Below are 24,629 nucleotides of genomic sequence, written 5' to 3'. Positions count from 1 at the left end.
GCTCCAGCCGGGCCGGGGCTGTAGCTTTGTCCAGGGAGTTCTTGTCTAGCCGTGAAGCCCCGCACTGGATCTGCAGTACAACATAAACCGGGTTGGTGGCACACGGGAATCACCCCAGCACTTGGAAGATGGAGGCAGAGGACCAGAAGCTCAAAGCCATCCTCCATTATGCATCTTAGGATGCATGAGACCCCGTCACAAACAAAACAAAGTAACAAAACAAAAGCGAAGTGTGGGCTTAGGCAGGAGGGCCATGAGTTGTGGTCAAGCCTGGGCTATAAAACAGATCATGAGTCAAACACACCCACAAACAAAAGGAAATAGAAGTAGATCCACAGGTATTGAGAGCTCCTGGCTTGGGTCCAGATCAGCCAGGCACTGGTTCCATGCCTTCTGCTACTCGGTTAATGGGTAGCACAGAGCTGTGGGTGTCGGCAGGTTCTCCCTCTGCTGTGACAGAGGGATGTGCTAGCCCCTGGCTTTGCACTTGTGAGCTGTGAGAACATGACTTTCCTCAGCTTTCTGGAGAGTGCACGTGTCCAATCCACAGCATGTTGAGGGTCTGCACAGATCCCTGCAGGCCCCCACTGGGACCACCCACATCTGGACCTATGTCTGTCCTGTGTGCTTGGACAGAGGCACCAGCCTCCAGATGATTTCCTGATTCATGATCTCCCTCCCTCCCTCCCTCCCTCCCTCCCTCCCTCCCTTCCTCTTCCCCCTCCCATCCTTGTCCACTGCAGCATCTTTTCTGCCTAGCAACCAAGATGACTTCTTTTTTTAATTGGTGTGTGTGTGTGTGTGTGTGTGTGTGTGTGTGTATTTACATTTATTTGTATGTGTAGGGCTTGTGCACACCACAGTGTGTGTATGTAGGTCAGAGGACAACCTATGGGAGTCAGTTTTCTTCTATGATGAAGACCAGGAGATTGAACTCAAGTTATCAGGCTTGGTGGCAAGCTCCTTTACCTACTGAGCCATCTCGCTGGCCCCAGAGTGATCTTTTAAGAATGTAAATCAGGAGGCTGAGGAGATGGCTCAGTGTTTAAGAGCACTGACTGCTCTTCCAGAGGACCTGGGTTCAGTTCCCACAGCCACATGGCAGCTTACAACTGTCTGTAACTCCAGTTCCAGGGGATCCAATGCCTTCTTCTGACCTCCTTGGTCACTACATATGTATGGTACGTGTGCACCTACATGAGTGCAAACAGAATACTCATGCACATAAAATAAATCCAAATTTAAAAATGTAAATAAGGTCTTTCCAGTCTGCTGCTGTAGCTCCAGTGAGCTCTACTGCATGTAGGTTAAGATCGAGACTCTGCCCTGGTGATGAGACTGTCATTTCTGACCACTGTTCCTTCTCCTCCCTCTTCCTGCTTTTCCTCCTCCTTCTCTTCCCTCCTCATCCATCCTCCCTCCTCCTCCCCTCCTCCTCCTTCTCCCTCCTCCTTATCCATCTTCCCTCCTCCTCTCCTCCTCCTCCCTCCTCCTTATCCATCCTCCCTTCTCTCCTCTTCCTCTTTCTCCTCTCCCTTCCTTATCCATTCTCCCTCCTCCTCCTCCTCCTCCTCCTCCTCCTCCCCCCTCTCCTCCCAACCCCTTCTCCATCCTCACCTCTCCTCCGATCTCACTCATCCTCCCTTTTCCCATCATGGTAGAATATTTCATCTGGACCAGTCTTCTCGGATTGCTTCAGGAGCTGTTTCTTGCCTCGCGGTCTTCGCCTCATCAGCTCATCTGCCTGGATTGCGTTGCTCTGCCTGGTTACATGGGCTGCTGGAGCGGTTATTTTACTTTTACTCTTTTGAGGCACGATCTCACTATTTAGCCCAGGATACCTTCAAACTCAGTCCTTCTGCCTCAATCTCCTCAAGGGCTGAGGTTCTCCTGTGGGCCAACATGTGCATTGTTAGAGAACTCCCTCCTCCAAGCATCACAGCGATCCTCGTCAGAGCAGCTGTGGCTGCTTGCTGGAGACCCCGGGATTGGGTCGTTAATGCTGATGTTCCCCCACAGGTAGAAGGGGTCGTCAGTGCCCCTGGGCTCTCACCTGAGTGAGATTCCAGTCGCTTCCTCCTCCTCCTGGCCAGTGTCATGCAGTTCATCCCAACCATGCACATATTCTAGAGAGGTGCTACAGTGTCTAGACTATGGATGGGCAGCTCGAGGGGTATTCCATCCGTGTAGCTATGAGGGAGGCGGCGTCCATGCTGGGGTGGCTTCTCAGTGGTACAGCTGCTTTGGGGTCACAGCCCTGGAAGTAACTCTCATATATGCTTATAAGTAAGCTCAGTGAATTCACTAGTTCCCCAACTTGGGCTTTTGTGGAATGGTGCATTGGTTCCTCATTGGTGTCCTATAAGAGGAGGAGGGTTGGTAGTTCTGGAAGCACCCAGTTTGGAGCATGGCTTGCTCAGTTTCCTTCTGCTAGACCACGTGACTCGGTTGTGTTATTCAGTGCAAGTACCCACGGCCCAGCTGAGGATCTGGCTTGTGAGTACTCAGGATGGCCTGTGCTCAAACCATGACCAAAAACTGAGACAACTCGCCCCCTTCTCACCAAGGGCTCAGCAAACACCGTTGACCTGAAGCGCAGACTGATCTGTGTTGAAAGTTTGCAACTTAGGCTTGTTTCCAGTGGGAACTGACTGACAGGGCGAGCAAGTTGATTAACTGGGGTCAGACTTGGCATTCATTGCTGTGCTCAGATGATGCAGGGCCCATCATTTCCCATGTGCTGAGTGCTGTAGAACATGGCCCTCAAGGTAGAACAGCTGCTGCCTCCTTCAAACAGCCATGCTTGGAAGCGTCCGTCACCATCCGGCAGTTTGACTGACTTTCCCTCATAGAAGGAGGGACCAGGGAGGGTCCTGAGTGTCTAGCCATTTGTATGCAATTTTGCCCCAATTGGACTTGGCCTCTTGGGGAGGGGCTGGGGAAGATTAACTGAGGTAGGGGATACATCATCCAGGCGCAGACCATTCTGTTTGACTGCTTTGGGGCCACCCATGTTCCTGCCAGAATCCCTCACCCATGCTCTGTAAGCAAGTCCAGTAAACTCACTGGTTGCCCTGAGTGAACTCTGGTGGAGCGTGTTTTGATTTGTGGTTGGGACCATAGGAGGAGGGATAGACCTTGTTGGCATCTTCTAGGGACATGTTTGGAAGGGGGACTGTGAAGGAAAAGTCCAGGGTCTGGACTTTCATATTCTCAGGACCTGGAATATGACTTTTTTTTTTTAATAGACAAAGACAGGGTCTTGCCTAAGCTCAGACCAACCTTGAACATGCTCTGCGGCCTCGTGTGTGTTGTGTTACAAGTGTGGCAGTCTGGGCTGCATTGGTGCTTTGTATTGGAAGGGCTTCCTCAGTGGGTGGGTCCTTACTAAAATGAATTTAACTAGAAAAACAAAATGAACCATTTAGTCTCCCAGCCAATACCTACACAAAGTTAAGAACAAACATTAATGAAGCGGGTCCAAGTCTTTCCCTGGCCTGGAACTTGGCAAGTAAGTTAGGCTGGCTGGTTGGGAAGCCCCAGGAATCTACCTGTCTCGGCTGCCCCAATACTGGAATTACATACATACCATCATGCTTGGCTTTTTTTATTTATTTTTTTAAGGAAGGAAGGGTTTATTCTTACGGTTTGAGGGTGCAGCCTGTCATGGCGTCAGGAGCATGAGGCAGCTGATCTCATTGCGTCCTCAGTCAGGAGGCTGGCCTTGAGTTCTGAGGATTGCGCTCCGGGCCTCATGCTTGTGAAGCAGGGGCCACTGACTGGACCACCTCCCCAACTCCAGTGCTTCTCCTTTTAGCACAATGGACGATGGAACCATTTCGTGTTTGAAGCTGCCAAGGCTGTTGGGAAGTCCACTTTATGGATCATTTCTGGAAAGTTAACCAGTGTCTTGCTGAGGAATGGTTGGCTTTGTATCTGGTGTTTGGCTTACACTATGACTGCTGGGGTAAACATCCTGGTTCTTGTACACACACACACACACACCTATAGGTTACTAAGGACTAACAACCTAATTATTTAATATGTGGAACTTGTAGCCAAAACAAAACAGAAAAAAAAATTCACAAAACTTGTAGGAATAATAAACTGTGGTTCTCTTAATTCGTTTCCATCTCTCTTTAGATTATGTGGCGTACAATGTTTTCTATTGATTTATCTGATTTTATTTTATTATTTGTTTGTGTGAGTGTGGCATGAATGTGGAGCTCTCAGGAGGAAGTTCGCTGTGGCCTCTGGGAATTGAGCTAGACCATCACGCCTGTGTTTACCCTCTTAGCCACCTCACCAGCTCTTAGGTACGACATGAAGGATTGTGGGAGAGTGAGGATGGTCAGGAATGTTCTACATGTGAAGTGGTCTGCGGCCTGGGAATCTCCCCACCGCCCCCATCCATCCCTCCATCGCCCCTGCCTCCTCTTTCCTCGCTTCTAACACTCAGGTCACACAGCTTCAGCTAGTGTCCCCTCATGCCAGCGTGGTGACTGTACCTGAGAGCAGGCATGTGAAGAATGTGGAGTCCATGGGGCTTCTTGTGTGGCTTCTGGCCCTAGGACAACTGAGTGGCTCGCAGCAGTTACTGGCTGTGGCACCTGTCTGTATCCCAGCATGCTCCACCCAGCTGAGTTTACTGGAATGAGGATGCTATTTTTAAGAAAGAGCATTGTGTTTCATCATGGAAATTTTGAGCTTCTGAGCAGACTGCTCGCCGGCTGGCTCCGCTTTGGGGTCCTGCTACACATGGACCCCATGGGCTTAGCCCTGAACCTTAGCATCCCATCCAGACTCGACCTGCAGGAGGAAGGGGCAGAGGAGGGTCCACAGCGGACCAGGCATTATGTGAGTCATAGTCGCTATATCTGGCTGGTTTCACTTGGTGATAGCGCAGGGGCGGCAGTCCGGGAATTTCCTCCTCCTGTGCATACGGGAGCGGGAGCGTGGAGTGAGCATCAAACGTGGCTGTGGTGGTGTTTCACTGTAGCCTCGGGGCTGGTGATTGTCAAGCCCCCTGTTTACAAGCTCTGCTGAAGCAGGTTCTCACTGTGGCTTTACTGTGCTGGTGGTAGAGCCCTGTGTGTCCCTTGGCTTATGTGAGGTGACTGGGAGCCAGGATCAGGGTGCTGGAGGGTTGGTGCCAATGACCAACGCTTTGGGGAGAGCTGGGCAGGGAGTGGCACTCAGGTCCCTGCTCTTGCAGCTGGCCACTGGCCCGTCTCCAGGTTCTCTAGGCACACAGACATGGCCTTTCTGCTTTGTGTGCGCCTTTAACATTTACTAAAGAGAGGACGGTTGGGGTGGAGAGATCCTCTGCTATTCTTTATGTAATAGTCTTGACTGAGCAGGGACCCACACAGGGCAAGGTCAGATCTGGCTGTTGCTCACATCGTGGCTTATGCACCCCATTTTTCACCCCCTGCCCTCATCTATAAAATGTACAAAAACCATAGTAATTCTTCCTGAGATATATAAAGTTTCTTAGCTTAAATATTTTTTTTTTTCATTTTTCAGTGAATGCGTTCTTGAAATAACTTTGGGTTTCGGGATTGCGTTCGTTACACTTCTGGATGGTGTGACTAAATACCTAACCAAGCAGCACAGAGGGGAAGGGTTTGCATTTGGGTTACAGTCCATCACAGTGGGGGAGCCATTGCCCCCGGAGCGAGGCAGCTGGTCACGTGTCCACAGTCAGGAAGCAGAGACCAGTGAACGCTGACGATCAGGGGATTTCTCCTTTTTGTTCAGTTTGGGAGCCCATGATACTGTCTACAAGCCACTCCTAGTACTGCCTATAATTAAGGTGGGTCACCTGATCTAGAAACTCCCTCATGGACATGCCCAGGGGCTTGTTTTCATGGTAATTCTGAAGCTTCTGTCACAGGGACACAGCACCTTCTCTTTGGACTACTGTGTCTTAGGTCAGTGGAGGTTGGTTGTTATCCCAGATTGGGTGGCTGTGGCCCTGCCCTGGCCAGGACCCTTTAAAGAAAAGCATTATGAGGAGAGTGGACAGATGTGGGCGTGGCTTTGATGGTGTAAGTTTGGCCTTGTGTGAATCTCTGGCACAGGCACTTGTGGGCATGACTTAGATTCTGTGTGGATATAGTCTTGATGATGGGGTGTGGCTTAGATGTGAGTATGGCCTGGATAACATGGGCATGGCCTTGATAGAATGGGGGCGTGGCTTTAATCTTGTGGGCTTATCTTTCCTGTAGGTGCTGTGAGTGGCTGAGATGCTGTGGTGGAGGGGAGCCCAGGCCCCGTACTGTCTGGTTGGGACACCCCGAGAAGAGGGACCAGCGGTACCCTCGAAATGTCATCAACAACCAGAAGTACAATTTCTTCACGTTTCTTCCCGGGGTATGTGCAGCCACATTGTTCTTTTCCCACCATGAGTTTGTGCCATGGTTCTGGTCTTAGCAGACCGTGGTTCCTGGGGTAGATTTTGTGAATGTCTTTGCTGTTTTTACCACTGACCTTCCGCCTTCCCTGGCTGAGTGGGACTGAACCTTCAGGGATGTCTGCCATCTTCCAGACCATGGGGTTCCATCTGTCTGTTAGAATAACTTCATGTTTATTGGGTGTTTTGGAGACTTAACATTATAGTCAAAATGCCGAAGCAGGTTATCAGTGGTGGTTCAGTTGTTACTCCATGCCACTGAGTGTGGGGAATTAGGCCTAGGAGGACTGGGGACTAAAAGTACAGAGAGAAAAATTTGGCTGGCCATGGTGGCACACACCTTTAATCCCAGCACTCGGGAGGAGGCAGAGGCAGATGGATCTCTGAGTTCGAGGCCAGCCTGGTCTACAGAGCAAGTTTCAGGACAACCAGGGCTGTTACACAGAGAAACCCTGTCTCGAAAAACCAAGGAAAAAAATGTCGCCCCCACGCCCAGCTGTTATTTTTTAATTAGCGTATATCGTATATAATAATGGGTCTCATGCATGTGTATAATGTATTTTGACCATGTTCACCCCCTTACCCTCTCTCTGTCCCTCTCTCATTCCCACTGATCCCTTACTCTTCCCGAGTAGGAGCCCCTTGCACTTCCAGGGATTTTTTCCTTTGGTGACTCATTGAGTTTTTTAGGCTTGTTTACAGGAGCACAGGCAGCTTACCAGGGGCCACACCTCCCCACTCCAGCAGCTCTTCAGGGAAGGGAAGAGCCCAATGAGCCCCTCGCCCATGGTGATGGAATACCGACAGATCCCATCTCCACTGCCTGCCTTTATGATGCTAAAATTCTATTGTGGGGAGGGGACAGTGCCTTAAGAGCACTTGTTGCTCGCACAGAGGACCTGGGTTCAGTTCCCAACACCCACTCAGCAGCTCACAGCCACACATCACTCCAGTTCCAGGAACTCCAGCACCCTCTTCTTGCCTCCTTGGGCACCAAGCACACATGTGGTGCACATGCAGGCAGAACACACATAAAATAAAATGAGTAGATGTAAAAATAAAAATTAAAAACCTTCTCTTGTGGGCCAGGTGTGGTGGAGCACACCTTTAACTATAGCACTTGGGAGGCAGAGCAGGTCTCTGTGTGTTAGAAGGCAGCCAGGATTACAAAGAGAGACTTGTCTTAGGGTTTCTGTTGCTGTGAAGAGACACCATGGCCATGGCAACTCTAAGGAAAACATTTAATGGGGTGGCTTAAAGTTCAGAGGTTCAGTCCATTATCATCATGGTGTGACATGGCAGCATGCAGGCAGACATGGTGCTGGAGAAGGAGCTGAGAGTTCTACATCTTGTACAGGCAACAGGAAGTGGTGTGTCTCACTGGGTGTGGCTTGAGCATATATGAGATCTCAAAGCCCACCTCCGCAGTGACACACTTCCTCCAACAAGGCCATACCTACTGCAACACAGCCACACATCCTAATAGTGCCACTCCCTATGGGGGCACTATTTTTGTTTGTTTTGTTTTTAAACCACTGCAGAGACCTTGTCTCAAGAAATCAAAAGAAGCAACCAAACCAACATAAAAACCTAAACTTTTGACTGACAGTGGTGGTGAACACCTTTAATCCCAGCACTTGGGAGGTCGAGACAGACAGATCTCTGTGAGTTCAAGGCCAGCCTGGTCTACAGAGTGAGTTCCAGGACAGCCAATGCTATACAGAGAAAACCCTGTCTAAAGAAACCAAAAACAAACAACCCCCCCCCCCCCAAACAAACAAAAAACCCCTAAACTTCTATCATGGGAGCCTGGTGGGATGGCTCAGTGGGTGGGAGGCACTTGCCGCTAGGCCTGAGGACCTGAGTTCTGACAACTTAAGTTTGACCCACATGGAAAAGAAAGCAAGTTGACCCCTGCATTTTGCTTCTGATCTCTACATGTGTACCATGGTAGATGCTGTCCGCTTTAATAATTTCTTTAATAAATGTAATTTAAAAACCCATGGGTGGACATAGTTTTTGTCTTCAAATTACAGCATAATGGTCTCTCACTAGACTCCCTTTCCAGATAGAGTTTTGAGTTGCCAGATATACTTCTAAAAGTTTAAGAAATAAAACATAGGGTTGGGCATGGGGCACAGGCCTTTAATCCCAGCGCTTAGAGGCAGAGGTAGGCAGAACTCTGAGTTCGAGGTCAGCCTGGTCTGTATAGCTAGTTACAGGCTAGCTGGGGCTACATAAGGAGACGCTGTCCCCAGAAACAAAACTACAAGAGAAGTAAGATATGGACCAGGGAGATGGTGCAGTGGTCAAGATACTTGCTGCCAAGTCTGATGACCTTAGTTCTGTCCCTATGACCCATGAGGTGGGAGGAGAGAGCTGATTCCTGTACACATGCGCGCGCGCGCGCACACACACACACACACACACACACACACACACGCACGCGCACACACACACGGAGAGAGAGACAGAACAAACAACCACAGTAAACCCTCAGAAGCTGGCTGACGTAGTCATGACACCCATGTGACCTTCCCCATTAGCTGTTCTGCGTCTTGCATTCGCAGGTTGCTTATTTTTTAAAGGAACTTGTTTAAGATATATTTATTTAATGTATATAGTGCTTTATCTGCATGTACACCTGCAGGCCAGAAGAGGGCACCAGATCTCATTACAGATGGTTGTGAGCCACCATGTGGTTGCTGGGAATTGAACTCAGGACCTCTTTAAGAGCTGCCAATACTCTTAACCTCTGAGCCATCTCTCCAGCTCCCAGCAATTTGCTTTTTGAGACAGGCTAGTCTTGAACTTCCTAGGTAGCCGAGGATGACCCTCAATTTCTAATGCTCCTGCCTCCGGCTTCCTAGTGCTGACATTACAGACGTGCAGCATCACACCGAGTTTTACCGTGCTGGGCTTGGAACCCAGGATGTCATGCATGCGGGTGGGGGTGGGGTGGGGGGTGTGGCTCTACCCACGGAGCCACACCCCCAGCCCCTGCAGCTGTTGTGTCTTGCTCACACATGCCTTCCTGGAGCACACAGGACTGGTTAGGCCATGTGCAGGCAGCATGGCAGCTGCCTTCTCTGCAGGAGTTCTTTGCCCTTTGACCTCCCTCTGAGCCTGCCTAGATACCACCCCTAGAGGATGCTGATGCCCCCTGCTCACCGTTCCAGGTGCTGTTCAGCCAGTTCAGATACTTCTTCAACTTCTACTTCCTGCTTCTCGCCTGCTCCCAGTTTGTCCCCGAGATGAGACTGGGCGCCCTCTACACCTACTGGGTTCCGCTGGTGAGTAGTCTGCCTCAGGTTTGCAGACAGAACATTCTTTGTTTCTGTGCCCTGGGCATCTGGGTCTGCACAGTGGCCTTTTAAAGGGCCACATGTTGCGCTTAAGCCAACATACTGGACATCCCACATATATATAGTTAGGCTGCTGGTCAGGCACCATCAGGACCAAACTGCAGCAGAGCCCAGTCAGGTCCCCCAGACCTGTCAATCCATCCATCACCCCCTATTTCAGCAAGGGCCTTCTTGAGCACTTGCTTTTGTGTGTGGTTCTAACTGTGAGTTACAGAGTGAAGACAAACCCTTGGTCCTCACAGATGGGGGTCAGTTTGTTTATCTTACTTTGTATGTCCCAAGTATCAGGAGATTATAATTGGTCTCAGCAGGGCTCACCTCTGTCCCTGTCTCTGCAGGGCTTCGTGCTGGCTGTCACCATCATCCGGGAGGCGGTGGAGGAAATCCGATGCTATGTGCGTGACAAGGAGGTCAACTCCCAGGTGTACAGCCGGCTCACATCACGAGGTCAGCCTCTGGGCAGTGCTCATAACTTAGTAGTCACTTGCTGCAGACAGTTGAGGGGAGCAGAATTGTAGGTCCAGGCTTGGGACAGTTGCTCAGACAGTAGAGGACAAGTCCGGGCCACTGTCACTGTGTTCCGAGAATTAGTCCTGTCGGCTGCATCTGGCTCACCTTTCCCTTTGCTGGCTGAGAAGGAGAAAACATCCTGTTCATGTGATGCTGAACTGCTTTATTTTATTTTTACGTTTATTTATTTATTGTGCATGTCCATGTTGATGTGTGTGGGAGAGAGTGACTCGTGCATCTGGAGGTCAGAGAATAGCTTGCAGACGTCATTTCTCTACTTCTACCATGTGAGTCCCTGGGATCAAACTCAGGTTGTTAGGCTTGGTGACAAGCACTGTTACCTGCTGAGTTATCTCAGTGGCCCCAGAACAGTTTTTAAAAACATCTTTTGGGAGGCCGGGTGGTGGTGGCGCACGCCTTAATCCCAGCACTCAGGTGGATCTTTGTGAGATCGAGGCCAGCCTGGGCTACCGAGTGAGTTCTAGGAAAGGCGCAAAGCTGCATAAAGAGACCCTGTCTCAACCCTCCCCCCCCCCCAAAAAAAAGCCATCTTTTGGGAGCTGGGGGAATAGGTAAGTCAATAAGGTGCTGGTCTTGCAAGCAGGAGGACCTGAGTTTGACTCCTAAGGCCCATGTGAAAATCCAGGAGTGACGGCGTGTGCTTTCGATCCCAGCACCAGGGAGGCAGGGACAGGTGGGGTCGCACCTGCCTGTACATGCGGACAGGCGATTGGCGCCAGAAGGGAGACCCCCTTGACCCCCCCCCTCGTCAGTGACTCTGGGGCCTACTGAGCAGCTGGCCTAGCTGAATAGATGGTCTAGGCAGTCAGAGACTCTGTCTCAAGATACAAGGTGGGGGCTGGAGAGATGGCCCAGCAGTTAAAAACACTTACTGCTTTTACCTAGGACCCAGGTTCAGTTCCCAGGACCTATGTGGCATCTCACAACCACCTGTCGCTTTGGTTACAGGGCATCTGATGCCCTCTCCTGGCCTCCACGGCACTGTATGTACACGGTGTACACATACATGCAGGCAAACGCTCATACACATAAAAACAAACAAATAAATAAAGATGGACAGCTCCTGAGGAACAACACTCAAAGCTGTTCTCTGGCGTGCGCACACACACACACACACACACACACACACACACACTTGAAAATTAATAAATGACAACTTGCAAAGATAGCATTCAACAGAAACTGTTTCCAGTTGAGCATTGCATCCTAAGATTTTGACAAAGGCATCAGCTTTATACAAACTGGCATCTGTGAAGACGTCTTTGCAGGTGCAATAAACCCTTGCTCTGGGAGCATTGCCAAGTTGTAGTCTTAATCCAAAGAGAAGTGAGCAGGTAGCCTCTCCTCACTGACTCCTTACAGGACACATCACATTTTAAATGGGGAACTTTAATTTTATTATATATTTAAATTTTTATTTAACTTAAAGTTTTATTTTATGTGTTTTGGCCGGCATGTATGTCTGTGTATACAGTGCTCTTAACTTCTAAGCTTGTGGATTGCCGTGCGGGTGCTGTGGATTGAACCTGGTCCTCCGTAAGAGTGGCCAGGACTCTTAACCTCTGAGTCACTTCTCCAGTTCCAACTTCATTGTATTTAAAAACATACTTTGGATATGTGTGTGTGTGGTCCGAGGACCAGTTGCGGGACTTGGTGCTGTCCTTCCGTGTTGGTTCCAGGATGGGAGTTGTTGGGATTGGTAGCAGGGGTCCCCACTGAGCCATTTCACCCATTCCTAAATGGTAGAACTTTAAAAGCCCCCCACATCCACCCTCGGAGAAGCCCAGCCTTGATCGCAGCCAGTGGTCCCGCCCACGCAGGTTCAGGTGTGCATTGGAGTGTGAGGGTGCTGGTAAGGGTGTTGGCAAAGGGTGCCGGTAAGGGTGTTGGTAAAGGGTGCCGGTAAGGGTGTTGGTAAAGGGTGCCGGTAAGGGTGTTGGCAAAGGGTGCTGGTAAAGTTGTTGGCCAAGGGTGCTTGTAAGGGTGTTGGTAAAGGGTGCCGGTAAGGGTGTTGGCAAAGGGTGCTGGTAAGGGTGTTGGCAAAGGGTGCTGGTAAGGGTGTTGGCAAAGGGTGCTGGTAAGGGTGTTGGTAAAGGGTATTGGTGGCTGGAGCAGTTAAGTCCCCTGAGGTTACTGACCTCATCAGCAAGGATCATTATTTTAGGAGAGACCCAGTGTCCAAAAGGGTCTCGTTTTTGGGAAATTGGGAATTGTGCAAGAGATAAATTGAATGCCTGAGAGACTGTCAGATGCTTAGTGTGATCGGCTTGGCAGGCAGCCTGTCTGTGGTGTCGGAGTTCCCAGAGAATTCCCTCCTGGGAAACACATTGGGGTGACATGCTTAGGAAATGTTCTGTTTTGTTTGAAGACGTTTTCCAGGTTGGTGGTCTGAAAAACCACATGTCTCTGGAATAAGGACAGACTTGAATTAGATTGGAAATGCCCTCGGATTGCACAGCTACTACACTTTGGACAAAGATCTTTACGGAGGCAGGGGGTTGGGGCTTTCCCCGTGGGTCGGGAGACTGCTCTGCAGGGTGCTCTCTGAGGTTGTGTAATTAAATTAAATTTTATTAAATCCTGTCTTAATAACATATTCTTACTGTAACGTTAAGATGCTTGGCAACCGACAAAAGCCACATCACAGACAAAAATGGTGACTCTCTTCAGAGCGCACACAAAGCGGCCTCTGGATTCCTTTCAGCGAGCTAGCCAGGCTCCTGCCCTTCTGTGCTGCTTTTCATATTTCAACTCGTTTCTGGTGAATGACTCTTCAGCCCTCCCCTGTGCGCCCCATTTCCGGCTCCTGCCTTGATTCCGCTCAATTGTTGAAAAGATGCTGAGAAGAATTGGCAGATGGTTCTAGCATGAAAAACGTGTCTTCTTTTGTTGCCCCGGTCTCCATTGTCACCCCAGTGTGCCTGAAGAAGAGAAATCCACAGATTTAAATATTAGCCCAGGCCCTGGCTCCGCACTCTGTCTTGGAAGTTCAGCAAAACCCCCAAGAAACCGTCAGCCTGGGAGGGGATCCAGGCAAGGTTAGCTAGCTGATAGATTCTGGAGCGGAGAAACAGGAAGCCCGCTGTTCCCCAGTGTTGGACTAATGTTTCCTACAGGGAATGGTTGAAAGGGGGGGGGCACAAAGGAGCCTGAGTCCACCTGCGGAGTCTTTTTCTTTCCTTTACAGGATTGATTTGTGTGTGTGTGTGTGTGTGTGTGTGTGTGTGTGTGTGTGTGCACACGTATGACAGAATATGTGTGTATTTATATATGTTTGCATGTTTGTTGTGTAGAGTCCAGATGTTGATACTAAGTGTCCACCTCAGTTGCTCTCCACCTTGGTGTTTGAAAGGGACTCTCTCACTGAACCTGGAGCTTGCTGATTGGCTAGACTGGCTGTCCAGCAAGCCCCAGGATCCTTCTGTCCTCCTCTCTCTGGCTTCCCAGCACTGGGATTACACACACATGCCACAGCCCCAGATTACAGACAGACACATGCCACAGCCCCAGATTACAGACACACACATGCCACAGCCCCAGATTACAGACAGACACATGCCACAGCCCTAGATTACAGACAGACACATGCCACAGCCCTAGATTACAGACAGACACATATCACAGCCCCAGATTACAGACAGACACATGCCACAGCCCCCAGATTACAGACAGACACATGCCACAGCCCCTAGATTTTTCTGTGGGTGATGGGGATCCAACTCACATGCCCGTGCTTGTACTAATGTGTCATCTCTCCAGCTCCTTGCTCTTTTTTATTTTTTTTTTAAAGATTTATTTATTTATTGTGTATACAGCAGGTCAGAAGAGGGCACCAGATCTCATTACAGATGGTTGTGAGCCACCATGTGGTTGTGGGAATTGAACTCAGGACCTCTGGAAGAGCAGTCAGTGCTCTTAACCTCTGAGCCATCCCTCCAGCCCTTATTTTTCGAATCAGGGTCTTACATAATTCTAGTTGGGCTGGAACTCACTGTGTACATCAGGCTGGCTGGCAACTCACAGAGACCCACTTGCTTTTGCCTCCCCAGTGCTGGGACTAAAGCATGTACTGTAGACCTGCTGTCTTAGTCACAGTTCTGTTGCTGTGAGGAGACACCATGACCAAGGCAATTTATAAGAGAAAGCATTTAATTGGAGGCTTGCTTACAGTTTCAGAGGGTTAATCCATGATCCTCATGGTTGGGAATGGGGCAGCTAGTAAGCAGGAATGGGCACTTAGAGCTCACATGATCTGCAAGACTGGACCTGGTGTGGGCTTTTGAAACCTCAAAGCCCGCCCCTAATGACACACTTCCTCCAACAAGGCCACACCTCCTCCAACAAGGCCACACCCCCAATCCTTCCCAAACAGTTCCATCAAATGGGGACCAAGCATTCAAATTCATGAGCCTATGGGGCTGTGAGGGCATTCTCATTCAAACCACCACAGTTGTCTTGTTTTGCTTTTTGAGATCAGCTATCACTTTGTAGCCCAGGTTGGCTGGAGCTCAAAATTCTCCTGCCTCATCCCCTAGAATTCGAGAATTAGAGATGAGTGCCACAGTGCCTGGTTCTGTGTCCCTTTCTGGACACTGTATCTCTGCTTCTTAGCAGGATTCTCACCATCAGTGATAACGGTTCCAAGGGCCATGCCATGTCCTGTTGCTGGCTTACCCTGTGATATGGGCAGTTCCTACCCGCTGTGAATACCCCAGGGCTCCTCCAGACTCCAGCTTGCAGCATTCATTGCTGTAGCTGGCTCTCCGTACAGTCTTGGTGTGAGCTGAGCAAAGGCCGTGGTGTGAAAGGCCGTGGTGTGAAAGGCTGTGGTGTGAAAGGCTGTGGTGTGGGTGGTGAGTGGGATTCACAGGTGTTAGTAAGTAAATGAGTAAGAGACGTGAACTTGAAGTTGAGGGCTGGAAGAGGAGGCTCCCACCCCAGTCCCACAGGACAGAAGAGGTCAGATGCAAGTAAGAGTCAGCCAGCTGCAGGACCTCACACCTGCGATCACAGCCTTTGGGAGGCTGAGGTAGGAGGGTTGTGAGTTCAAGCCTGGCCTGGGATAATTGTAAGAAACAGTTTTAGCCAGGCATGGTGGCGTACACCTTCAGTTCCAGCATTTGGGAAGCAGAGGCAGGTAGAGCTCTGAATTTGAGGCCAGCTTGGTCCATACAATGAGTTCCAAGCCAGCCAAAGCCATATAGTAAATCCATGTCTCTAAAGAAAAAAAGAAACAAAACAAGAAACTGTGTGTGTATTGGTGATCTATGTGTTGTTCTGACCAAATTACCTGACAGACATAATTTAAGAAATGAAAGCATCACTTTGGCTTAGCGTTTCAGAGAGTCTCAATCCACCTTGAGCACGTGATGGGGCTGTTTGTATCTTTACATCCTGGGACCAGGATGAGAACACGAAGCTGCTGGAACCAGGGGTAGGTATCACCTTCCAAGGCCAGCCTCTAGTGGCACTCCCTCTGGCTAGGCCCCACCTCACAAATAGTGCCACACTGGCGATTAAGCATTCTAGAACACAAGCCTGAGGAGGAGAGTTTGGATGCAAACCATGTGGACAGGTGTGGTACCCACACCTGAAGCAAATCCACAGGCAGATGTTCACATGTCTATAGCCCTAGCTACTTAGGAGGCTGAAGCAGGATGATTCCTTGAGCTCAGGTGTTCAAGACTAGTTGGAGTAACATAGGGAGACCCTGGCTTTAAAAAGCAAGACAAACCTGGGTATGGTGGCCCATGCTGATAACCCCAGCGCTCAGGAGTTGGAAGCTGGAGGATCAGAAGTTGAAGGCCAGTTTGAAGCCAGACTGAGCCACATAATACCCTGTCTCAGCCGTCCCTGCCCTGGAAAAGCAAAAAGAATTTCAAGATGTTCTAGTGGAGCATTGAACCAAGTATGGGACCTTCTGGATGTGGCTTCCATGTCGGTACCAGATGTATACTCAGCTAGCCCCGGTAAAGAATTCTAAAAGAGCCAGATGTGGTGGCACATGCCTTTGTCCCCAGCACTCAGGTGGATTTCTGTGAGTTTTGAGGCCAGCCCGGTCTACATAGTGAGCTCCAGGCCATCCAGGGCTACAGAGTAAGACTCTGTGTCAAAAACAAAAAGGAAAAGCGTTCTTCAGAATAAGAACAGGTTGAGTGTATGGCAGAGCCAGTGAGGCCCGGAGGCCCTGGAAGGTCAGTTCTGTGATGGGGAGCTTCCATACAAAAGGTGGCACAGGAAGAGAAGGATACTGGCATGGCTTGGGAACAACGTTGTCCACATTGGGAACTGGGCAGGAGACCGGGACTACCTGCCCAAAGCCAGCCAGGCACTGGTACTGGCCTTGTCAGCTGTCCTGAGTGACTCCAAGGAGGGAGCTGTTGTGGTGGTGGCTGGGGAGAGGAAGGGAGGGAGGGGAGAGTTTCCTCTTTATACCGTTTGCTCAGGCTTTGACAGGCTCCAGAACAACAGGAAGGCATTGTGTCCGAGAGGGCAGAATGAGGTAAGGGCAGAGCTGAGGACGCAACCCAGGCGTGCCTGAATATAAGGCCTCCTCCTCCTCCAGACCCAGGTGCACTGTGTTCGTGAGTCAAGGGAGCCTTAGTGTGTGTGATGACCTCAACTGCTCCTGTGTGCTGATATTAGGGCTGCAGAGGGCTCTTGATCTCAGGCTTTTACATTTTTCTTTTAGTGTGTGTGTGTGTACATATGCCCACACACAAACGAACTCTTGAGACTTTTTAACTTTATATTTTTATAGCAGAAGTTTAATTCTTTGGTGTGTGTACCTGTGAAGGGGGGTGAGAGGCATGGGCTAGAGGGGGCGTGTGCCTGTGGGGGGGGTGAGAGGCATGGGCTAGAGGGGGCGTGTGCCTGTGGGGGTGGTGGGAGACATGGGCTGGGGGCGTGTGCCTGTGGGGGTGGTGGGAGACATGGGCTGGGGGCGTGTGCCTGTGAGGGGGCTGAGAGGCATGGGCTAGGACTTGCATTTTCACAGATGAGTGCCCGGTTCTTCATGTGGGCCTCCCTTCCCGACTAACAGCCCAGGAAGGGCTGAGTGAGGCCGAGGTAATTAGCCTTGAGCCAGTGCAAGCAGAGGTGTAATGAGCATGTGGCCTCGCTCCTGCTGGGGACATCTGGACAGATGGCAAGCCATCCGTGCTGAGCCAGAGGCCCACGTGGGGTGTACAGACCCCCGGGTCTTCAGCCTTTTCTTAGGGCATGTACTACGGTCCCTTGCCTCTCTCGTGAACACTGTTGGCCTGGCTTACCGAGTGCCTCGGGTCGGTAACTCATCCTCCTCTGAAGACCTCCCTTTTCAGTTTAATTCCGAATCTCCTCCGGCTGGTTCCTGGGGTTGTGAATGATGCTCCCTTCCAACCCGAGGACTCCTGCATTTTTCTTAGGGGGTCCTGTCCACCGGCTTTAATCAGCATGAAGGGATGCAGTCGTTAATGGGAACTTCTTCAGTTAATTGTTAACCAAAGTACTACTTTTCTGTCTTAAGAGTATAGACTGTTTAATGGCTGACTATGGAATTATGTGGTTTTTAAAAATTAAAACAGTTTTTTTTTTGGGGGGGAGATTTCACTGTTCAGACCAAGCTGGTCTTGAACTCACATAGATCTGCCTGCATCTGTTAAGTTTTTGTTTTGTTCTGTTCGTGGGTGTTTTGCTTGCATGTGTATCTGTGGACCATGTACATGCAGTGCCCGTGGAGGCCGGAAGAGGGCGTCAGGTCTCCTGGAACTGGAGTTACGGGTGGTTGTGAGCCCCCTTGTGGGCGCTGGGAATTGAGCTGGGTCCTCTGCGAGGGCAGCCAGAGTCCTGAACCTGAGCCATGCTTTGTCCCCTGTTGTGTTTATTTACCTTTTTAAGGAGAGAGTTGCAGGCTTTAACGTCTTTCCCCTGATTTTAGTTGTCAGTGTCTGTTGTGTGTAGGGTGGTGGGACAGACTCACACCGTCAGGCTTGTTTGGTGACTGCTTTACCGGCTGAGCCATGGTGCTGGCCCTAGTGACGGACTCCTGCAGAAATCCTCCAGGACAGACTCCCCACAGACGCTTTCATGAGGTCTGACAGATGCAACTTTTTCTGTGCTAATGTTTGATCCTCATTGTAGTTCAGTGGTAAGTGGGTCCGTTGTTTAGTGAAGAAAAACTGAACAATATATCACATTAAAATTATAGTTAGCCGGGTGGTGGTGGTGCACACCTTTAATCCTAGCTCTCGGGGGGCAGACGTAGGCAGATCTCTGAGTGTGGGGTCAGCCTGCTGGTCTACAGAGCGAATCAGGACAGCTGATTCACAGGGCTGTTACACAGAGAAAACCTGTCTCGAAAGAAAGAAAGGAAAAAGTACAGTTTATCTTTTCAGAGTACATACGTTTATTTAGTGTGTGTGTGGTGTACGGGAGTGCCTGGCACACGTGTGGACGTCAGGCCTGCACAGGGGAGTCTCTCTCACCATGGTGGTCCTGAGAACTGAGCTCAGGTCAGGTGTGCCAACGTGGGCCTTTACGGCTGTGCCGTCCCACCCCCTCCTGCCCTGCTGATTTTTCCAAAAAAACTACTTCCTGCTCTCAGGCCCTTAGCCTGTTTGTCATTTGGGGACGTTGTCAACTGGTGTTGACCCTTGATATACTTTTTGAAAAGGCTCTATAACTTGAGTATAAACTTACAATATTTAAATCCTAGTCTTGCTTCTTCCTTTTCTTTTTCTTTTCCTTTTTTTAATTCTAATTTAAACAGAGGTGCTTTATGACCACACTTTTCAACCTCAGCTTATTTTTCAAGTGAGTCTTTCCCCGGGTTTCTGACTATGAAAACCTCACCTTTAAGCCTCTGAACTCTGGGCCTGTGGAGGTGGTTTGATGTCAGCTCCAGGAAATGTACACACGAGTGGAATTTACAGCTTGTCACTGCCACAGTTAGATTAGAGAGTAATCCATTAGCCAGGGCGTCCACAACAGCAGCCTGTGTCCTGCACTCACCATGAAAAATAGAATTGTAACTTGAGGTGTTCAGGGTCAAAAAACTGGCCCCCACGGACTGGTGCCCTGGAATTTGTTTAAGGATGGTTTCCCCCTCTGTGGGGGGAGGGTTGGCGTGGGGGCCGTCATCTACTTTTGCTTCAGTCCAAGGAAACATCTGGCGTCTCCCTGCCTCAGAGACAGACGGTTCTTATTCTGGAGCTGTCATCCATGAAAGGTGGGCTTGGGCCCGGCGGTTTGCTTATGAAAAGCTTGGGGTCCAGCGCTGTGGAAATAAACAGCTATGCCCATTGGTCGTTCGGCCCCTCCTGTAAACTGTCGGCAAGCCTGCTGGGGTGAGGCAGTGAGAGTGGGTAGGGTGGAGTTATCAGAAGCTGCTTAACCGTCAGGGATGTGTCTGGAGAATTTTCCACATCACATTTGTAAGAATCTCATTTCAGCCTCTATTGGAATGCACGGAAAAAAGCCTCAGAGCTTGAGGCTGGCAGGATGGCTCAGTGAGGAAAAGTACTTGCGGCCAAGCCTGAGACTTGAGTTCGACCTCCTGAATCCACACAGTGGGAGGAGAGAACCAGTGCCTTAAGTTGCTCTCTGACCTCCACATTCATACCGTGACACACAAGTACCTACACACACATGCCGTGACACACAAGTACCTACACACACATGCCGTGACACACAAGTACCTACACACTCATGCCGTGACACACAAGTACCTACACACACATGCCGTGACACACAAGTACCTACACACTCATGCCGTGACACACAAGTACCTACACACACATGCCGTGACACACAAGTACCTACACACTCATGCCGTGACACACAAGTACCTACACACACATGCCGTGACACACAAGTACCTACACACTCATGCCGTGACACACAAGTACCTACACACACATGCCGTGACACACAAGTACCTACACACTCATGCCGTGACACACAAGTATCTACACACACATGCAGTAACTAACTACATAACTAAGACAAATGAAGTGCATGTGTGGAGAAGTCTCAGAGCCTGGCAATGGATGCTGGGTACAGGATCCCAGAAGGGGAAAAGACGTCCTGGGTCTCCCTTCTCGGGGTGCTTTCCGAGGACGATGCTTTGGCATTTTGTCGTCCTCTCTCGAGCTGTAGAGTAGGCAGGGCTCAATACGAAACGGAATGCAGATCGATCCCGTGTTAAATATAAGAATTAAAAACGTGCGTGTGTGCGTGTGCGCGCGCAGGTCAGATCACAACTTTTAGGACTTGGCTCTCTCCTACCATGCGGGTCCCCAGGATCGAGCTCTGGTCCTAGACTTGGCAGCAGGAGCCTTTACTCACTGAACCGTCTCAGGGGCCTCTGTTTAAGGATGTCAAGCTCCTGCTCCGGCTGCTCCCCTGCTTTCTACTCTTCCCGCCCCCCCCTTCCTCCTCCTCCTCCTCCTCCTCCTCCTCCTCCTCCTCCTCCGTGAACATTTCTGGAAGACAGTGGTGGATCCACAGTTAGGAGTCGTGGGCTCTAAACAGTCTTTCACTCTGGGGGTCAGTCCCAGCCACTGCAGACTGCCACATTCCTATTTCAGTGGCTCACGACAGAGGACTCGGGTAAAGGCGTCACCGCCAAACTTGACAGTTTGAGTTCTGTCCCCAGAACTCATACAGCAGAAGGAGAAAACCAATCCTGAAATTTGTCACCTGGCCTCCACACACACGTGTACACACGCACACACCCCACCGTGTATGAGGTGGGAAGTCCAAGTTTTATGCTTGTGTAACTAGTGTAACAGGTGTGGATCTAGGGAATTCTCTCTTTTAATTTACTTTTTAATGGTTCTATTTTATGTGTATGAGTGTTTTACCTGTTTATATGTGTCTGCACCACATGTGTGCAGTGCCTTTGGAGGCCGGAAGAGGGCGTTGGATCCCCTGGAACTGGAGTTCCAGATGGCTGTGAGCCACCATGTGGGTGCTAGGAATAGAACCCTAGTCCTCTGGAAAAGCAGTCAGTGCTCTTAACCATTGAACGTCTTTCCCATCCTGGGGTTTCTCTTGAAGATGTTGACCTGTGGCTCACCCCCCAAAAAACCCAAACAAACAAACCAACAACAACAAAACGCTGTTAGAATCCCTGGTTAAGCCACACAGGTGTCCTGACCATGTGTAGGTCCTGTGGTCCCCTTGAGATCTTGCTGCTGGGCCAGGTATAGTAGGCGTGTTTGCATGAAGCGTTAACCTGCCGGGGAGACCTGGTAACCAACCGCAAAGGCACTGGAGTAAAGGAGGTTTGCTGAGGTAGAGTGGATGGATTGATGGGGACAGTTTAAATGAGCTGATTGTAAGTCAGGATTGGGTTGGAAAGAGAAGACTGTACCTGGGCGTTTGAAAAAACTGAGTTAGTTTATATATTTGTCTCTGGTTATGTGTATATATATATGTGTGTGTGTGTTATATATATGTGTTTTATATATATATATATACATATATATATATATGTATGTATATGTGAAAAGAAACCTCCCTCATGCTTATTGGAAAAAGTGTGAAGGATTTAGAAATGAATCTGAACGTTGATAGAGTGAATCCCTGTCAAGCCTGTGAGAGCCCCATCCTGTTCTCACAAACACACAGACCCATGGCTGACAACTGGGTTAGCAGTAAGTTAGGCTTTGCCACTGGTTCGAGTCAGGCCATTGGCATATATTTCGGTAATAAAACCAAAGACAGTATAAATTTAAGTTTGGTAAAATTGGACCGAGTGCCTAAGGAAAGGCTCACCGGAGCCACGGGTGGGGCTAGCCTTAGGATCTGGCCCTGCAGCTAGTCCACCCGGGCTCTCCCACCTGCCTTCTGTCGCTGTCGCCCCCTGGTGTTCAGGAAGAGTGAGGCAGGCTTGTTTCTCCACCTCACATTTCACTGGACCCCATAGCTGCAATTTATCCATCTCTGGCATGGTCTAACCCCCCGGATCAAAAGGATGAGCTGTTTTTGCTTATTTTGAGACAGGAGCTCACTATGTAGCCCAGGCTGGCCTTGAACTCACAGAGATCCACTGCCTCCACCTCCCAAGTGCTGGGATTAAAGTTGTGTACCATCATTCCTGGCTTTTTTTTTTTTTTTTAAAGAAAAGAACTGTTCCATTTATGTATGTATGTGTGTGTGTGTGGGGGGGCGTGGCTGACGGCTTGAGGGAGCTGATTCTCCTATCTCGTGGGCTGGAGATGGAACTCAAGTGTGAGGTTTAGCCTCCAGTACCAGCTGAGTCCTCCGGGGCTTCAGGGATACATTGTTGCTGGGGTGGACCCAAGTGTGCAGACTCTTGGATTCCAGTGGCTACTTTTGTGCCGGACAGGTACAGGGTTCATCTTGCCTTCCTCCAAGCAGTACCAGATAGCTACTCACACCCTTTGTGTGGTGTCAGGGTTCAAAAGTGTTGTAGAGAGCTCTGTCTGGGGATAGTGTTTGGTGAGGATGCCGGGGAGGGGAACTCTGCATGGTGTTTGGTGAGGATGCCGGGGTTGGGGAGGTGGGGGTAGGGGGGGTGAGGTGGGGGGATGGGGGGGTGGGGGAGATGAACTCTGGATGGTGTTTGGTGAGGGTGGGGGGGTGGGGGTGGGGGTGAGGGGGTTGGGGGGTAGTGATGGTGAACTCTGGATGGTGTTTGGTAGATGCACAAGAGGAAAGCAGGTTCTGCTCTCACTGGGCCTGATTCTCTCGAGACAGGGTCCTGCTGAACCTGGAGCAGGCTGGTGAGTGAGCCCTGCGGTAGTCAGCTCCTGTCTCTGCCCCTCTCCCAGCACTGGGATCACAGACATGAGAATGCCGTACCTGGGTTTTATTGTTTTAGGTTTTGTGTGTGTGTGTGTGTGTGTGTGTGTGTGTGTGTGTGTGTGCAGGTACTGGAAGAGGCCAGAAGCGGGCACCCTACCCCCCCCCCCCCCCCGGAGCTGGAGTGACAGGCAGTCCTGGGCCAGGAGTGCTAGGAACTGAACTCCACCTCTGAGGGAAGCAACTGCTCTCTAAGGCAGGGCGTCGCTCTGGCTTTTACGTAGGTTTTGGGGATGGAACTCGGGTCCTGCTGTCTGTGTGGCAAAGTCTCCGCCCACTCTGCTGTCTCCTCAGCCCTGCGCATTTTATCTTGATGACTTGTTAGCTTACTGGTGAATAATACCTGTGCCACAGCACTGGTTGATTTAGAAATGATAAGCTATGGTAGGGGCAGCCTGTTTCTCCTGAGGGGCCTGAGTTCTGCCGTCTATGGAGCAGAGACTGGGTTTCTGAAGCCACTGGGGCCATAGGCAGACCTCCTCCTGGTGAGGCAGAAGTGGGAGGTGGGCGCTCCTGTGCCTTGCTGCCTGGTAGAATCTAGCCCAGTGGTTCCCAGTCTTCCTAACACTGCGACCCTTTAATACAGTTCCTCATGTTGTGGTGACCCCAACCATAAAATTATTTTTGTTGTTACTTCATAACTAATTTTGCTACTGTTATGAACTGTGTAAATATATGTGTTTTGCGATAGTCTTAGGTGACCCCTGAGAAAGAGTCGTTCAGCCCTGAATGGGTCATGACCCACAGGTTGAGAACCACCTATCTAGATTGTTAGAGACAGTGATGAGGTATGTGTTGGTCTGTTGCTTTGCAGGGACCGTGAAGGTGAAGAGTTCAAACATCCAGGTGGGGGATCTCATCCTTGTGGAAAAGGTGAGTGGAGTCTAGAAGCTTCTTAGGGGCTGGGCATCACTGGGAGCCTGAGCATGGGTCTGTGTTGGGTGGAGCCCTGCTCGCACTCTATGCTTCTGGTGGACTGAAGAAAGAAACTCTGCATGCTAGCAAACATCTCTGCCTGGGGGAGAAAAACTTCTCCCCAGGAGACAGACACAAAAAGATTTCCCCAAGGTACCCGTGTACTGGGGAGCCAGGAGCCCTGCTTATAGTCATAAACACAGCATACCTTTGATTTTCTGATTGGTGTGTTTGTTTGGGGGGGGGTCAAAAAGAACCCCACTCAATGATGGTGTCATTTCTGTTAGTCAGCTTGCCACACTGACACTTAAAAATATTTATTGAAGTCACCTTTGTTGAACTGTTAACAGTTTATGGGGGTGGGGCTGCAGAGTGACAAGAACGGTAAATGTCTCTGTTAATGTCTGTCACTTGATGTAACACCGAAGGGTCTGTTCACTGTGTGTATCTGGAAGGTGTGAGGTCTGGGGGTGCGGGTCTAGAGAGTCTGGGGATCATATTTGGTCAGAAAAAAGATCCTGTCTTACCCTGTGTCTTATTTAGGGTTTCTATTGCCATGAAGAGACACTGTGACCATTGTAACTCTTAGAAAG

General features: G+C 50.0%; 1 protein-coding gene across 4 annotated transcripts in view; it reads left to right on the top strand.

Annotated features, from left to right (window-relative positions):
• The window catches only part of Atp9a (ATPase phospholipid transporting 9A (putative)), a 108,482-nt gene that overhangs the window by 19,876 nt on the left and 63,977 nt on the right, over nt 1-24,629 (top strand). For 2 of the 4 annotated variants that reach the window (XM_059261968.1, XM_059261969.1), the window contains exons 2-5: nt 6,231-6,375; nt 9,595-9,708; nt 10,119-10,227; nt 23,936-23,994. In XM_059261968.1, the coding sequence (XP_059117951.1) occupies nt 6,231-6,375; nt 9,595-9,708; nt 10,119-10,227; nt 23,936-23,994 (427 nt within the window). Of the gene's footprint in view, nt 1-6,029; nt 6,148-6,230; nt 6,376-9,594; nt 9,709-10,118; nt 10,228-23,935; nt 23,995-24,629 lie in introns of those variants that run through there. The other 2 variants (XM_059261970.1, XM_059261971.1) reach the window with 2 other exon arrangements.

Source organism: Peromyscus eremicus, chromosome 4 (assembly GCF_949786415.1).
Source record: "Peromyscus eremicus chromosome 4, PerEre_H2_v1, whole genome shotgun sequence".
NCBI classification, from domain to species: Eukaryota; Metazoa; Chordata; class Mammalia; order Rodentia; family Cricetidae; genus Peromyscus; species Peromyscus eremicus.
Note: the sequence above shows the minus strand (reverse complement) of the source record. Positions and strands in the feature narration are given on the sequence as shown.